This window comes from Atractosteus spatula, chromosome 1 (genome assembly GCF_055471065.1).
Source record: "Atractosteus spatula isolate fAtrSpa1 chromosome 1, fAtrSpa1.hap1, whole genome shotgun sequence".
NCBI lineage: Eukaryota > Metazoa > Chordata > Actinopteri > Semionotiformes > Lepisosteidae > Atractosteus > Atractosteus spatula.
Window position 1 is genome coordinate 7,424,568 of NC_142706.1, and position 17,419 is coordinate 7,441,986.

The 17,419-nt window shown below is 36.0% G+C and overlaps 1 protein-coding gene across 5 annotated transcripts in view; it reads left to right on the plus strand.

Annotated features, from left to right (window-relative positions):
- The window catches only part of kdm4c (lysine (K)-specific demethylase 4C), a 211,723-nt gene that overhangs the window by 101,739 nt on the left and 92,565 nt on the right, over window positions 1-17,419 (plus strand). For 4 of the 5 annotated variants that reach the window (XM_088915176.1, XM_088915193.1, XM_088915202.1 and 1 more), the window contains exon 11: window positions 10,759-10,952. In XM_088915176.1, coding sequence (XP_088771302.1) covers window positions 10,759-10,952 — 194 coding nt within the window. Of the gene's footprint in view, window positions 1-9,187; window positions 9,312-10,758; window positions 10,953-17,419 lie in introns of those variants that run through there. The other variant, XM_088915210.1, reaches the window with a different exon arrangement.

Genomic DNA, 17,419 nt, shown 5'->3' on the forward strand with positions numbered 1-17,419 from the left:
TGCTTTCAATATTTCTGTTTCGCTGCACAACTGAAAGCTGGCTGTTAAACAGGCCAGCTGCTCAGAGCAGCGATGCAGATTGGAATTTAAATCTTTAGGAACATGTACAGTACATTCACTTTCATAGCTGAGACTTCTTGCTCACAGTATGTTAATGGTTACTTCTTGTATTGTCCCCATTTTTTTATTTAGTCAAGTTTTCTTTCCTAGGTTTAATTTAAAACACGTCAAAAGCAGGTAGTGAATGGCTTTTTCCTCCTTCAATAGACAGCTGCTGCAGCTCATATTTGGGCTGCAGCACATGGATAAAATATTTCAGCAAATTTCTTTCTTGACAGTTAATAGATCAGAACAGGCGGCAGTAATTCAGACTACATAACAAAGCACGGCAGTGTTTCGGGGGAGATGCAGTGGGGCTCTGCTGTATTTATTCTTTTCTAATGGGTATTCTGTTCTATTCTATATCACACACCTAGTCCAGGTGGATTTGTTTTGGTAGGCAGCCTCAGATAAACAGATTGCAGGCAACCCACAATCCTACTTAGGCTTTAAGTGTAAATCATGGATTTATAAAAAAAAATGATAGTAATTTGGAAATGATCTACTGTATGACAATCATTTCTTTAGTTCTCTTGATTTATTATAGTGTAGTTGTCATCCAGGGTTGTTTAATGGCATTGTTGCCGTACACATTTTGTTCAGGTGGGTAGCTGCTGCGTCAGCATGCGTAGGCTGCAAAGGAACAAGTAATAGGTTTATTCCATGCTGAAAAAAAGAAGAAAGAAAACACAACGTTTCGGCCGTGGAGCCTTCTTCAGGTGTGAGAAAGACAAGGCAGTAAGCCAAGGTAATGTAGCAGGAGAACAAAGGCTGGTAGAGAGGAGGAACAAGAGGCAGGAGCAGGGGACAGAAAGAGAGGCCAATCAAGAGGTGTGAAGTCACATTTTGTGCCAAGAAACAATATATCCATTTATGCATATATCTCTTGTTATTTTATCTGCTGTATATTGTATTGTAGAAGCTCTGTGTTTTTGGAGTCAGCAAAGTGATAGGCAGTTTGACTGTACTGTATATGGCTGACACCTTGGTCAACAAGCTGCAAAAAACAATCATGTAAACAATGGTGGCTTCAGTCACTATCGTAAGGACTGGTCAGAGTTATAGAGAATTATCAGTGAACAAAGAGATTCTGAACTGTTCAGGTTGTCTTTTGTGAAGGTAAGTGTGCCAGTTTGTCAAGCAAACCCTAATCCAATCCATCAAATCCAGTACATAAAAATCTCATCTTTTCATTAAAAAAAACGTACCGTACATTTGTGTACAAAGTTTGTATTGCATCATTGCTGGGTTATACCATCCACATCCTCCCACTACCTTGCTTGCTTAATACTGTCATCTTGTAATATCAATTATATTCATATGAAAATGCATATTTCTGCAACATTTCTGAGCTGAGAGTTTGAAATGCCATGTCATAGGAGAGAAGTCTGAATGAAGTCAAGTAGCTTACTTTATAAGAAAATGAGGAAGGTACTGTACAGTATATACAGCAGCAAAGATGATGTTACAGTATTAGAAGATTTCAGTTTTCAACTCATTACGTGGCATTCTGTGATGGGGAATATACAGAACCTGAAATAGATGTTGTTGAAATTATTAATGATGGCTCGTTAGGACACTTTGTAAAGGCACAAGTTAGGGAAGATGTACTTATTGGCCTAGTCTTTTCCAATCACCAGGGGATAATTAAGGGAATGGATGTGATAGAGCCACTGGGAAATTGTGACCATAATATGATAGCTTTTGATAATACTTTAAATCTCTAAAGCTTGAGTTTAAAATGAGAGTTTATAATTTTTTGAAAAGCGGACTATAAAGGGATGAAGCAGGGCTTACACGTATTGAACTGGGAACAGATGGATTCAGAGCCAATAAAAGAAGGATTTGTTGTATTTTAAAAACAGAATGATAAATTCCCAAAACAAAATCATCCCTAAAGCTAAAAAAGAGCAAATGGTTTAGTGGAGGTATTACAAAAAAGAAAATCAACAGAAAAGTTGCACTGTAGACTGCATAAAAGGCATAAAGATGAAAACTATGACAATGCACTAAGCTACAGGTGCAGCTGAAAATTATTCGTATTAGAATGGCCAAGAGGAAAGGAGAAACAGAAAGTAATATTTTAAATGGAGGCAAAAAATAATCTAAAGCATTATTACAGCTGATGTAAATAGTTTACAGGATAATAGGGGATTCATGAGAGACGAGGAAAGGCTAATAGTGAACATGCTAAATGAACACGTCATGCAGTGTAAAAGGTTAATAACATGGCATTTGTTATAGAGTGAGCTTGTGAGTTTTTGATCATTTTAGTAAAATCGAGACTGAAATTCTACAGGGACATGGTCACCTTAGAATTAGCCTACTTTTTCTAAGCTTATGTATAGTTATGAAGGATGTTATTCATAGGCCATTACCTGGGTTATTTCAAGTCTCACTTAGGGTGGTACTGTAGCTGTATGCATACTGTAGATTGGAGAATTGCAAAACTGAACCTGGAAACCACAGAGAAATCAATCTTCTGTAACCGGTAAAGTTATAGAAACTACAGTACTAAGGTAAACTAGAAGAATGCTTAAAAAGCATTTTAAGAAACAGAGACGGTATTTTTTAACTAACCTGAATTAGCTTGAATTCTTAAAAAAACTACAAGAACAGTTGCTAACATTTAAGCATTGGCAGGATTGCAGTGGCAAGGGCATTACAACAAGACTTCAAATGACACTTGGGCATTTTAAACACTTGGCAAGTTAAACTTAATACTGATAAGTTCACAGTGATCCACACAGCAAGCAGAAACATTCACTATATTGCATTGGAAATGCTGGTGTGAAGGAAGCTATATCTGAAAGCTATCTGGTTGTAAATATAGATTTTGTCTGTGTCCTCATCAAGAGAATGTGATGGGAAAACAATAAAAAAACAGAATGCTTAGAGCTATAGCAAAAGAAGTCTAATTTAAATCAAGAGACATTATGCTAAAGCTGTACAATACACTAGATCTCATTAAGAATATTGTTTTGGTCACCATTGCACAAAAATGGTATTATAGCTTTGCTTTTTTTCTATAGGGTAACAAAATGATTCCTGGTCACAGGGCATTATCATACAGTATATGGACAGGTTAAATATGATTAAGGAACTAAATCTGCTCTGTATAGAACAAAAGGAGATTTAATTTACTCTGTACTATTTAAAAAAGGGGTATAGATGAGGACACAATTGAAATGTAACAGGAAATTAATTTAAGACAGATAATAAGAAACACTTCATTCACAAAGAGTTGTGGGTATCTGGAATAGCTTCCCTTGCAGATGGTTAATGTCCAAATTTTGGGCTCATGAAATATCTCAATGAATGGTTGAATTTTTAATCTCTTAAATTGCCAAACAAGCATGACTGATAAAATGGCCTCTTTTTCTCTGCATAAAGGATTACTTTTTGTCCTTATGATCTTAAATGGAGAGGGCTGTCCAGTTTTGTGTTCCTTTAAACAACCAGAAATTCCTGAAATAACATAGTATAGGTACATAAGACAAAGCAAAGTTTGAGCAATCTCTAATTTGTCATTCTTTAATTTTGCCTGAACCTAAAAATGCCACTGGATCAAATAATTGACATTTTATTAAATGAAGACATCTAGTTCAGTGCTCTGTGTACTGTAGATGTACAGTATAACTCATTAATATACAAGCTTTTAATAATATGTTAATCAATATGCTTACCTGCCCTTTTACTTAATAATGAACATGAGCAACCTCAGGCTAATCACTCCACTAGAATCATGAAGCAAAAGGTTAGTGTGTTTGTAAATTCTTAATAAGATTTACATGTACAGTAGATTGCTTTGTGACATCAGTGTCTTTTGGATGTGGCTTTGCATCTATCTTTGGATTTTTCATCTGCTGGGTGTTTTTTTTGTAAAGGGTACAGTAGCTTTTGTGAAGATTATATTTTAACATAACAATAAAGCAACGTTGGTGATTATATTCGCTTCTACCTCATAAAGGTCAGTCCTAACATGTTTTGCTAGTACTCCATGGTGAGCATAGAGAAGCAAGGGGGTTTGGTGGTTCTTAAAAATTAGCAAATGCTACAGGTATGTAGTAACATATGAAGACTGTAGTTGCTTCACAATTTTATTTTTCTGTCAGCATCACGTAAAATGTTCTAAGCACGTTCTGAACACTGTTTCAAGTACCGTATCAGTAGTCCAGTGTAAAATGTCCATTTTAAATTGTTTGGAAGAGTATTCTGAAAAGACTCCATTTCTAAGATGTGCTTATATCAGAAGTAGAAAAAATGAGACATAAAATCACACAACGGGGGAATTCGAGGTTTGTGGCCACCTAAAAGTGTCATGATGCAGAATTGTATAGTATGAGTGTAAAAGGATTGTCATTTGATTATGCCATACATAGAAAGTAGTCCCCACTTATCTGAAAATGGATCTCCTGAATTATATGTTTTCATGCATTTTTCCCTCTCAACCTGTCCTATTCATAAACACCACAGTACCATGCTTTAATGAATGCCATCTACTGTAGCTCAGCATTCTGTTCAGTGAAAGTGAAGATTGCAGGACTCTGCGCTAGTACACATGACTCCGAGAATTGTTATTTCATTTTTTTAGCATGCATTCAAATATCATTGGTATGTTTTTGCCTTTAAGCAATGTTTGAGATCGGAGATGGTGATATGATAAAGTTTCAGATTGCCTAACAGCACTGAATCCTGTAGCTTAAAGAATGGCACTGAAAAAACAACAGCATTTTGTTAAGAAAATTATTTTTCTGGTGTCCAGCACAATGATATTCCCTGCCTGGAGAGAATTCAATTAACATTCTCTAATAAAATGGATTAGGTGAAACTGCTGTCCTAAAATACATTATGTTTGTGACGTGTTGCAGCACTAGACTTCTTATACTGTATGTACAATTATTATAAAATTGTTTTTCAGAACTTGTTAAGATGAGACATGCGGGCAAAAGGCAGATTTATTTCACATTCCGAATCTGAGTTTGCTGTGCACAGAAGCGCTGATTTAAAGAATTGTCTCACTGTCATTTACATGTTACAGTATTTTGTCTCTTATTGCTTATTTTAGTGGCTGGGTTAAGAGAAAGTAGGCAATTAAACATACAGTACTATATGAAGCATGTTAATGAGATGGGTGAAGCCCTGGAAGATGGTGTGGTGTTCAAGAGATACAATTTGCTTCATCTTTTATGAAATAAGACATTATGCAACATCTACTGCAGAAATCATGTCTCCAGTCATGGTGTCTACAACGGCTCACTGTGATGACTGACATGGTTTCTGTTCTGCCTCACAGTGCAAGCTACAAAACTGTCAAGAAGATGTAATTCTGGATTATATCATCAAATAAGGGAAGCTCCAAATTTGAAAACAGCTTTGTTTTTGTCCATTACAAGGTCAATATGTGCTGCTTCGAGCTCTAGGAAGAAACATTATTTTTTACCAGTTAGTAACTGCATTGAAATGTAACCTAATTAAAATATAGGTAAATGATGCGCCCATAATTGCACTGGTGTCACTTTAAGCTGTTACTGTATATTTTAATTTTGTGAAAGGCTGCAGAAACTGTAATAATTTTGTAAAACTAAAGAGTTATAAGATAAAATAAGAGAAATACAGTACATATTAATATTATTATTAATGTATTTAGTTTATATGGTAAAAATATATGTATATTAGTTTAATCTACTATTTGCATTTTGAACAAAGTACATTTAGCTGTTATGACAGAATCACATGTAAAGGCACCTAAAGTGAACCTCTGTGCTTGGGTTGACAGTACAATTAAGATGAACTTGTGTTTGGAGGACAGAAACACAATTGTCTAATAATGTTGGCTAAAAGACATACCAAAATAATTTCAGAATAATTAATCATGTATTTCACTCCCTTTGCCATACATAGAGATGCATTCTGAGCTAAGAATAGGAAATTCTCATTTATTGTGTACTACTTTATAAATCGGCATGATCTGATATAGTATTAGTGTAACTTTTTCAAAATATTACACAATGTGTTCTTCCTTCCTCCTGTTGTCACCTAAATTATTAAAAACAGTATTTCCAGGCTTGCAGAACTGCAGAGAGGTATAACTAAACCTGTGTCGCTGTGCCTTATTATCATGCAGTTTGTTCATCTCTTTGCAGAAAAAAAAATGTCTTTTACGTTTGTTTTTGTTGTCAATGTGAAGGTTAGACCATTGGGGAGTTGGTATTTGTGAGGCACTGTGCAACAATTTCATGATTTTATCATAATGTGAGAAGAGGCAGTCTTCAGGGACAGAAAAATTCTTTTTTTCCAAGAAAGTAGCAAAATTTCTGCTAAATCACTTTGATCTCCTAGCTCTGAATGCCTTACCCTGATAATTATATTTGGATGACTTTTTTCTGTAGTTTACTCCTCTCAGAGGAGTTAGATGTAATTCACCAAAAGGCTTTTGTAATTGTACTGCATACACTTAAGCTAAATATTAGGAGAAAGAGCAAAAAACGTTAAAACTAAAATTGGCAAAAGTGGTTTGTCCGAAGTATATGAAAAAAGCTCTCAATAGCAAGAAAATGAAAAGAGAGGTCTATTATATTTTAGAGATTTTGCATGTAGTCCATTTTATTTCTGATTATTTCTTTATGTCAAATATTTCTTCAGATGCAGTCCACATTAACCTGGGTCTTTTCTGGTTCTCATCCCAGTTCATTTATGTAACTGCTCAGTGACTTACCAATGTAAACCCTTTCTCAGATCTAAAGCAAGACGAGATTTAAAGAGACCTATAAAACTCATTGGACTGTGGACACTGAGAACGGGATTTGAAGCACACTGCTTAATGTGCTATGTGTTCATCTGCAGACGAGATATATCCCTGTTTATAGGTCTTGCTTGCATTTGCTTTCCTGGGCATATACAATATAACGACTTTCTATAAGTTTAGTAAGTTCTTACAGGTGTATTGAAAGAATACGAGCTTCAATATTTTGGGGCCAATAATCAGCAAGTTAAGAAAATATATATTAAACATACTGTTTTGTATATATTAATCAAGATATTTTAATACACTGGCGTTTTATTTGTATTTTAGGCTTTGCCTTCATGCACTTTTTAGAAGCATGCCAAAAATGATTTGTCATATTTATAATACAAAACCTTTTTTTAGAACATTGCAATAAAGAGTCAAAAATAACATTGAAGTTGGAAGTTGTGGCAATACAACGTCATTCTGAATCTCTTCATATCAAGGATGATCTCATCTTAATGACCCCTTGAAAAGAAAATGTAATTGGAAAGGCTTGCATAAAATATGTGAAGATCACTTTAAGGCAGGAAGGTCTTTGCAAGTAATTTATAAATCATCACTTTCCCCTCTCACATTTCTTGGGTAGATGTTTTCTTGATGTACTTCTTCCTTCAATAAATCAACACCAGCTAATGTATTGGCTCTGTTCCAGACTGTTTTCAGTCTCTGTGTCCAACAGCAAAGACAGTAATCCTCTTAAAATGCTCTTTAAGTAACCATTTGTCATCTTGGTGTTGCAGCGCATTGTAAATTCCTGACCACCTGAGTGTGAAGGAATGGGAACAGTCAGAGTCAGTGCTTGTTCATGTTTTAATGACTCCTCTTCTTAATGATAAAAGGATTTTCAGTGCACGATCTTTGTAATCGTCTGCAAAAAAAAATTGCTGCTCTTTTCCTAATTAGCAGTACAGTACAAAGTGTAATTGCTTGACCTTGTTGTGCCAAGGGGTGCCTTGGTAAAATACCTTAGCAAACATAAATGCAACAAGACAACTGAAATATAATGGTGTAGCCTTATACTATATATGAAGGGGGTAAAATGACTTTTATAAACTTTCTGAGAATTTTAGTGTCCCATGTGAGAAATAAAGTACTGTATTTTATCCTTTTATTTTACTGTTTAAAAAAACAAACAACCTCATACTCTTGCTTGTTTCCAGCTATCCTTTTACACTAAAGGCAAAAATGTCTGCCAAATACTCAAAGTATATTCATTTTAGTTCATGTAGGATACAGAGAAAACTTTCCCAATATGATTTCTGTTTAATTTGCCTTGCATACTGTACATACACCCTTTCTGGAGGCAGCATTTTCTGAGCTTATAAATTCCATCATTGGTGAAGCATCTAAGGGTGTAAAAAATAGAACCAGATAATAAAGGACACATAAACCATGAAGTGAAGTGAACATGAGGTCTCATTTAATGGATTCAAGGGGTTTCAGAGCACATTGCACATGATTCCCTCCTCAGTGTCTGGTCTGCTCTTTAATCTCACTTTGAGCTGCACGGGCTGATTTACTGTCATTTTATTCAGATACAGTATTTAACTAGCGTTTATTACCTGCGGAAAAAGTGCTCTTCTGCAGCAAGGGGTGTTACTTGTTGGATTATAAAATGTTCAGTTCCACATGCTATGTCAAAATAATTTTGATTTAACTCGCTGAGTTTTATGTAAAATGATTTTACAGTGAGACAAATCTAAAGAAAAAAGACCAGAACATTTGATATATACTCTGCACAGCATTACATAAAAAATAAAGTAGTACATACCAGTGCATACTGTAGTGTCACGTCTTGTGAACGGATCACTGTAGGCGTTCTTTAGGCATAATGTATTACTGTTATTCTACCTCCAATGGCTGAGAATATTTGTTTAAAATGTTTGGACATGCAGTCATTTATTTTCACATTAGTATGCTAAACTATTAATAACAATGGAAACAAATTTTGTATATTTTGCAAGGTTGGTAAAAATGTGTTCAGTACATCCACGTATCTGTAAGACAGGAAATTCAGAGGTTTTCTACAACAAAAGAGACCGAAAGAGGTTTATGTTTTGATATTTTTCCTTAACAAAAAGTAACTGGTGTTTGGTGTGGTTGAGATGGACTTTGATTTTAATTGAATTTTTGTAACTCTGTATTGTACATGCATGCACCATTGTTCAATTAACCAATTGCCCATGATGTGTTTACAAGTCAGCACATAACAGCATGTTTCTCAGATGATGTGTGGGTATACATTGAATCATGTGACTTGATGGCTGTCTAATGGAATATTTTATCCCAGGAAATAGCAAACAGAGCCCTAGCCTGTTTAAAAACAGGAGTACCAGGATTCAGGAAAAGCACATCAGAAGTCAAAAGAGTCAGTGTACTGGAGTAAATTAATAGCACGGTCAGAAACATCACCCCATGAGAGGTAATCAATTTAATGATTTGATGTTATGATTATGATAACACTGCATTCATTTGCATTCAGATTTGATGTAGCGATATATTGATCTAGCTGAAGAGCAAGGAGATCTTTTTGTAAAGGTTAAAAACACTTCTGGGTAGCATCTATACCAGCTGTTATAAAGTGAGGCAGGTCAAACACATGTCGTTGCATGTTATTCTTTGGAGTAATTAACTTAAATGAAAAACAAAATACCAATTTAATCACCAAAATAGTTCATTATGTTAAGTCATGTGAAAATAATCATTGGGACAGTAATGATAGATGCATCCAACCTGTTAGAATTATAGATGCAGTTTGAACCAAATGATAATAAATGTCGAGAAAGAAGCACTGGTCGATTCTCATTGAAGCAAAGCAGAGCTAGAGCTCTTTGTAACTTCTTACTTGATGGGTAATGTAATGGGCATGTAGAAACAGCTCTACTATATATCATTACTTTTTGAATCTCTCCACGAAAATTTGATTTAGAATATTTGAACAGAAAACTTTTGTAAAAAAACTTGTACTTTTTTAAGCACTTTCTTTTTTTAGAGATGTGACATTCTGAGGGTGTCCATTTCACAAATTGCTTGCTTCATTGGTGGTTGGGCGAGGGGGGTTTTGTGGGCACAGTATTGTGGGAGAGGAACTGTACTCACTTGTTCCATTTCTCAGTGCATTATGCTGTAATTTCACTTAGTTTTCACTTTCCTTCATGCCAGGAAATTCAGCACCAGAATCAAAGGTCTTTTCAAAGAGCACATTTTTTTTTTTCATCAGAAAGTATGGACATGTTTTTGTTTTAAGGATTTCCAGACAGTGTTAACATTGGACTCTTTTATTGAATGTGTGTAATTTTCTGAACGGGTGGGAACCCTCATCCGTTTGTAAATCAGCTCCATGCATGGGATGAATCTAGGGTTAAATGCTGTATTTTCAGTAAATAAAAGTATTGTTTTTAAGAGAATAATCCCTCACTGCATTTAGCTTTGCTGTTCAATCCCACATTGCAGCTCTTCAGCAGCAGAAGGCAAGCACCATTATTGGTTACACATCTTAGGCTTACCATTTTCTTTTATAAGTTAGGATGGCTCAGTTGTCTATAAAAGATGCTGCTGACAAGTATTTTCTCTACGTATCTGCTTATTGTAAGAAACTTCCTTCAGGACAGGCACTGCTTTAAAATTCTAATTAAATTTTAACTTGAGATGATTTAGTCTGGTATACAAGAATGAGATGTTTTCCCCATAAGCATTCCTCAGTGTTTCTTTCTTTTTTTTCCAGTACTTTAAGGCATTCTAATTTTAAAGTTTAATGCTTTTTTTTAACCAAAAAATAGAGAATCCGGCATTAGAAATTAGGAATGTTTTTTTTGTGTTTTATTATCCCATCGCTTCTTGTCATTTTATTCAATTTTATTTTTTTCCAGTGCACCTGCAGCAAGGACATGGTAAAAATTTCAATGGATCCTTTTGTGCGCCGGTTCCAGCCGGACAGGTACCAGGTTTGGAAGCAAGGCAAGGACGTGTGCACTATCGATCACTCGCTGCCCACCCCAGGGTCAACACCCGAGCTCCTGAGCTGGATCCACCGGAGGAAGAGAGCAGGGGCCTCATCTAAAAGGTACAACGCATGAAGCCTGGGTTTTAATGCCTCAGGAGATTTCAGTATGTAGATAATATTATAGACCTGGGATATTTGCTTTAACCCATTTGGTTAATTTTTGTTTCTGTCACGGCCACCACTCATCGGAGCTCTACCCGTTATTACACCAAATGCCGCCGCACAAGTTAACTTATCATCTCCTGCTGTTCTTCACGATCTCCTCTACCAGTTCACTGCACACTTAAAACCTCACTTGACGCTTCTCTGGGCTCAGTATTAGTTTCTCCTCTTGAGAGATCGTACCTCGCCTTCGTTGCCTCGCTTTCTCTCCTTTTTACTACACCTCTGGTTTGGACTTTCGGATATTGTTTTCGACCACGGCTTCGCCTGACGTTTCGGATCGTTGAACCTGTCTCACTGTCTCCCAGCTCCACATAGGATCCTAAAACATTTTTGGCTGGTGCGTTGTAACAGTTTCCTTTTGTATAGAAAATGATATAATAATTTTTGTTTAATTGCTTTGCTGTTTGATTTTTTTTTTGGTTTAACAAATGGAGATCCCAAAAGCCAAGTACTAGTCTCCCCATTTTCAATTTGAAGTTAATTAGTCCTCTTTAATCGCACACCACAAGCGATTGTTTTGTTCTGTCGCATGCAAATTCTGGGCTAAAACTGACAGGATTAGGATTGACACTGATTAGGAGTTTGTGATGTCTTTAGCAGGTTTTTATCTAAGAGACAGATTACTGTTTAATCTCAGAGAGTAGAGGAATGAATCTTGGACAGCAAAGGAGCCACTTGTCCTCTTTAACATTTAAGAGCTTGAGTATAGTGAGTATAGAGTATAGTACACCTTGTCACCCACACACACTGCTGCTTATCTTAACCATTGAGGGTCTGCTTTTGGGGGCTGGCACCGAGAAACCTATGAAAAACCCAATGGACCAGACTAGGCTCAGATTGTGTCCTTTTTTTCAGCTTTTACTTTTTTGTGAAAGAAAAATGAGCCTTTGTGACATTTTAAGTAATGACGGCACCTTTTTTAAAAAAAATACCGTTTACTTTTTTAAATGCTCTGTTTGTTTTCTAAATTTCCCTTGCATAGGAAAACGTTTGCCTGTACTGCGTGATTTTGGAGCCCCTACATGATTTTGTAATGATGACAAAGTCGTGTGAAAGCCGTTACAATAGGTCTAGTGAGCAGTAAGCTAGAAAACTAAAACCTGACCTGTAGTCCTTCAGAATGGTGCAAAAAAGACGCTTCTGCCAAAATAAGCTAATTGTGGCACGAAGAGACAGAGGTGTATGGCAGGTACTGTCTTGTACCCCCAGCAACAATATATTTGTGTGCATGTTTGTGTGATGTGTGTGTTGCTCACAGATGAGTACCTCCGTTTTAGCTGATCTAGCAAGATCACATTCCTGTGGGCATGGCAGAGTTGCTTTGGAGTGACGCCTGGTACTCTTTCCAGCAGTTAATGGTGTGTTGCACAGCTAGTAGTCTTTTTAGTTTCTGTAATAGGGGAAAATTGACCCCATACCCTACAGCGTGAAGGGTCTACTGTATTTCTAAAACAGATGTCATTAATGCAAATTGCTATTAGTAGTCCCATAGTTCATTTAATTTTCTCTATAATGACTTATCAAGACGTACTGTATTGTATGATGCTGGGACTCTTGTCAGGGGAGTGTACAGAAGGACCATTTTTTATACATAGTAAGAACATTAAGAACATTAAAAAGGCTGGAGACTAGAGGAAACCGTTTGGCTCATTCAGCATGTTGGGTTGTAAGTCGACCCAGGGATCTCATCCAGTCAGGGGATCGGCTTCAACAGCATGGCTTGGGCAGACGTTCCATAGTCCCACAACCCTTTGGGGTGGGTGCTGACGTTCCTTGGTTTTAAAATGCTCATACACACACTTTCCACTTGTTTCCTCTAGTTCGTGTTTCACTGTTCTTTCTGAAGAGGTCCATTGCGTTGACTGGGTCGGTGCGTTTTTGCAATTGAAATTTGCTGAAGACAGCTTCCCTGGCTTGAGATTGCTCAAACTCACTCACCGTCTGTGACAGGTATTCCGCAGGCAGCAGCGCACAATGGGTTGAGCACTGCTAGGGTAAGGTTAGGATTAGCTGATCAGTGACTCCTGAGACTTCCCAGGGACTTACAGGCTTGAAGAGACAGGCGTGAGAGTTGCACCACTCTAAACCGCTTGTCCGGCCTGGTGGGGCTCGTATCTTGCCTAAGAATGAATGCCTTTACAGCTGGCTGTACTGGAGCAGCATCTCTATGTGTCATTTTTTCTGAAATAGGCAAGAGATTTGTTGCTGGACAGCTGAGTCTTAAAAGAACAATCGATTCCAAATTAGGAGGATGTGTGAAATTTGTACATCATAATTTTTAAATAAAAATAATGTTAATTTAACGTTTTTTGAAAAAGCTGTTAAATGTAAAAATATGTTTTACCACCTTTATTGCTGTATTGAAATAGGACAAGCAAACGAGGTAGATGGGTTATTTCAGAAGGCTACCTCTCAATTTTATGTACAAGAAACCTCTTGCATGCAAGAGGTTTAAACTAAGCAAAGCTGCAATGTAATTGGGAATTTTGTAGCTGGTATATGTGGAATAAGAGTGGCTACTTCTATGCAAGGAATGCATCTCACTAGAAGCCCAGAATGTGTGGTCTATTCCTCAAATAGACTTCATAGCAAAATACTTTTCTCATTAGGAATGCTGTGCATCGTTTTAAGGTCTAAAGTCAATATAGCAAAATCTGAAAAACTGTTGGGCAGAAAAAAGCCTGGCATCTCCTGTTTAATCCCTCAGTCTGTATATGCTACAATATGCTACAAATCTTCAGGTTACCAAAAAAGAAAGCAATTATGCTTATTAGAAAGCTACAGCATGCCTGCCAGCAGTCCCAGAAATGAATGTACTTCTGCAGTGAACTAAGAAATCCTGTCAAAACTCTGACAATGTGCCAAACTACATTTCAGTCAGATTTTTCAAACAGAAAATATTGATAAAAACTTCCTTGTTGGATTTTTATTTTTTCAATAATTCCATATGTATTGGGTGAATTGTTTATGCAGCAGTGCTGTCATCATAATGAATCAGGCTTTTATTTAAACCCTTTGTTAGGTTTACTGGAATACATAAGGCCCTTTGTTTCAATCATTCAGGAGCTTAAATTCCCATAGGAAACCATGTGTTATGAATATGGAGCCCTTAGATTTGTACAAAAGACATGGTACACATGGAGGTACAGTAAAAAAAAAGTGGTTTCCGAAATAACCTCTGTTAAGCATGTTTCCGACTTACTCAGAAGTTGAAGGTTTTTTAGTGTTTATAGTTTCTATAGAAAGTCTCAGGCTAGTCAGATATCATGTATCATCAATCTAAATGGAAGACCCGTCTCTGCAGCCAAGACCACTTGAGTCTGAGTGACCCTAGAGTACCTAGCCCAGGGTTTCAAGCCAACCATTTTGAAGGGCAGATAGAAATCAGCTTAAACTACCAGTTCTTCTTGTTTCAGCAAAAATAACTCCTGCAAATGGAAGTGAAAGGATTCTGAACTCTAGAAATGACATCAGCGGTCATTAGGTTATGCATATATGAACCTCACAATGTGGACAGCTCTTTAGTTTTAGAAGTGTCTGTACATCTGTCAAATACTGATATTTTGTTTTCTGTTAATTGTCACAGTAATTAGAAGAGAAGCAGTCATGTAAATTATTTGCCAGTGGAATAATTCTGGATTGTGAAATTTTTGTTTCTAGAATAGGTGTTTCCCTGTGTAGCACTCAGTCCAGCCCAGGTCTTGTCTAACTGTCCATAAGACCTGGCTACTTAGTTACCAGTCATAATGGCAAATGGAAATTCCCATGTCTTTCAATCACTCAGATCTGCAGGACAGAATAACACTTTGGAAAACCATAATGACCTCCAGAGTCATTAGACCGACGTCTCATGCAGGAATAGTGCCATGGTCCATTAACGTAATGCATAACTAACTATATTGTTTGAGTCGAGATTATTTATAGGGTTGGATCTGCATCCTGCTAATAACTCACTTAAGCACAGGGATTCTGATCCTGGAGGTCCACACTGCACACCTGCTGGTCTTTATTACAGTTGAAATATTTAATTATTTGGATTATTGGTTAAAAAGTAAACTCCAGAATATTTATAATTAAAATATTAATGCAATATTATATTAAATAAGAGTTCGACTTATCACCTGGTCTCTATAGAATCATAAGTAGAAACCTCACACTGAGGCTAGGTTCCTATCCCTTTATCTTACATTAGTAATGTAGGGTCACAGCAACAGAAGGGTGAGATCTGGATTTTGAAAGGCACAATATCTTTAAAAGTTTTTGTAAATTTTTTAAGTAGATTTACTTTTGCATAAGTTGTTTGTATGTGTAGTTTAATGCCCATTATCCAATGAAAACATGTTGATTTTATTTTTCAGCAGTTAAAAATAATCGATTTTTATATTTATTTTATGACTTTGTATGAAAATAAAAATACATTGAGCAAAAACATCAGGCGTAAGAAGCAATACATCAGTCATTGCCTTAATATTCAAACATAAACTTTTGACCAGAAATAATTTATGCAGACAAAAGTTGAATCTGTATGTAATTTAAAAAAGCCAGTGGGAATACTGTACAGTTGCATGTGAAGGAACGTTCTTTAAAAGTAGAGTACAATGTTCATTTTCAACAAACAATTGTGGGAAACTAGCCAAGGGGTAATAGTAGATGGTTCTCATGGAACTGTTTCAACTAGAGCTTAGATTGGAAAAGAAAACAAACATTCTTAAAACGCCTTCGATTTGAATTTTAAAAGATACTATATCTGCATAACTTCATAATGTGAAGTCTGACACATTTGCATAATGCTTGTAGAATATATTTTTTTCAAAATCACTTGCATGCTCTTTATTTTTGATCAAACTTAGATGTTTAATTTTATTAGCAAATGATTCTGTCCGTTCTCTTCCTGTAGTGCAGGGAACTTTTTCATTTTGATTGACTTTTTCTGATCATGACTGTGATACACGCAAATGACTGTTGCATAAGCGCTACAGCACTGTGCTATTGAGAGAGTTAACTAGGAACCCAACAGGAGGTGCGTTAACATGTCAAATGTCAAGCCTGCTGAAGTTCATGAAACAAAATCACAGAAAGTGACTAATACAGTATATACCGCTTATCAAGAGAACAATACCTTTGTATGTTGGAGTCTGGAATAATTCACTGTCTAGGGTGCTCACAGCAGGCAGTATCTAAGCTAGTGTTCCCATCACTATACTGGGGCATTAGGACTCACACAGACCACAGGATGAGCACCTCCTACTGATCCCACTAACACCTCTTCCAGCAGAAACCTTAGCTTTCCCAGGAGCTTCAGTACGTTGCCTTGTAGGTGCAGTTTCTTTTGTTGCTTAATATACAGTATACAGTATGGGAAAAGGTGAATGAAATACAGCCTGTAAACATACAGTATACTTAATTTATTTTCTTTGTCAGATTAGCATTTCATGTATAATTAAATTTAACATAACAAACAAGTAGTAACTGCATTGAAGGCACTGAACATTGTATATTGAACATATTTCTGCTGTTCGCATTGAATCAAATCGCTGCATTTGAAGTAGTTGTAGAGTTTTAAATATAGAGCAGATACACAAGAGCTGATTAATGAAGGTGACATTAGCAGGCTTATCGTCAGTGTGTTATAAAAACACACTGTTTACACCAGTAAATTACTTTTTTGTTGTTACAGGAGTGATTAGTTTACTTGAAAAACTATTCATCTTAATAAATGAATTAGTAATTTCTTTAAATAAGTGCAGTAGATACACTTTGGAATCTGTATTATAATGTGGTTAATCATATTGGAATGTAACTTAGTGTATAGAAAGTTTAAAATAGACTTAAATTACTGTGAAATACAGTACATTAGTATACATTTTAGGCATGTGTGAACTAGAATATTGAAGATTTGGCCTTATTGAGCTTAATTAGACATATAAATCAAAGTCTGAAGTCTGAAAAAATAACTATCAATGATTCTGCAAATATTTGATAAGACCTACTGTATATATCACTATAAGTAAAGTACCTCATTTTTTTCTTTTAATTTCTATCATACTCACAGCTTTTAAAATACACAAGTTTAATGCTAATAACAAAATCTCTGTAGAAGTGCAGAAATGCAGAATTTTCACTTCAAGGAGTTCCATTTGATCACTTTTTGAAAGCCATGGAGAGGAAACAATTTATTCCATGATACATCCTATACTTTGGACTTACTCACTGTATCTAATGGCACTTTGAATCATTATTGCTGTTATCTGTTATCCAATCAATTGAACATTAAATGCTGTTTCTCTTTTAACTTTCTGTCTGTTTTCAACAAGCATTACTTAGCCTTGACAGATAATAATGGCTATAGTGTATGCATTTTA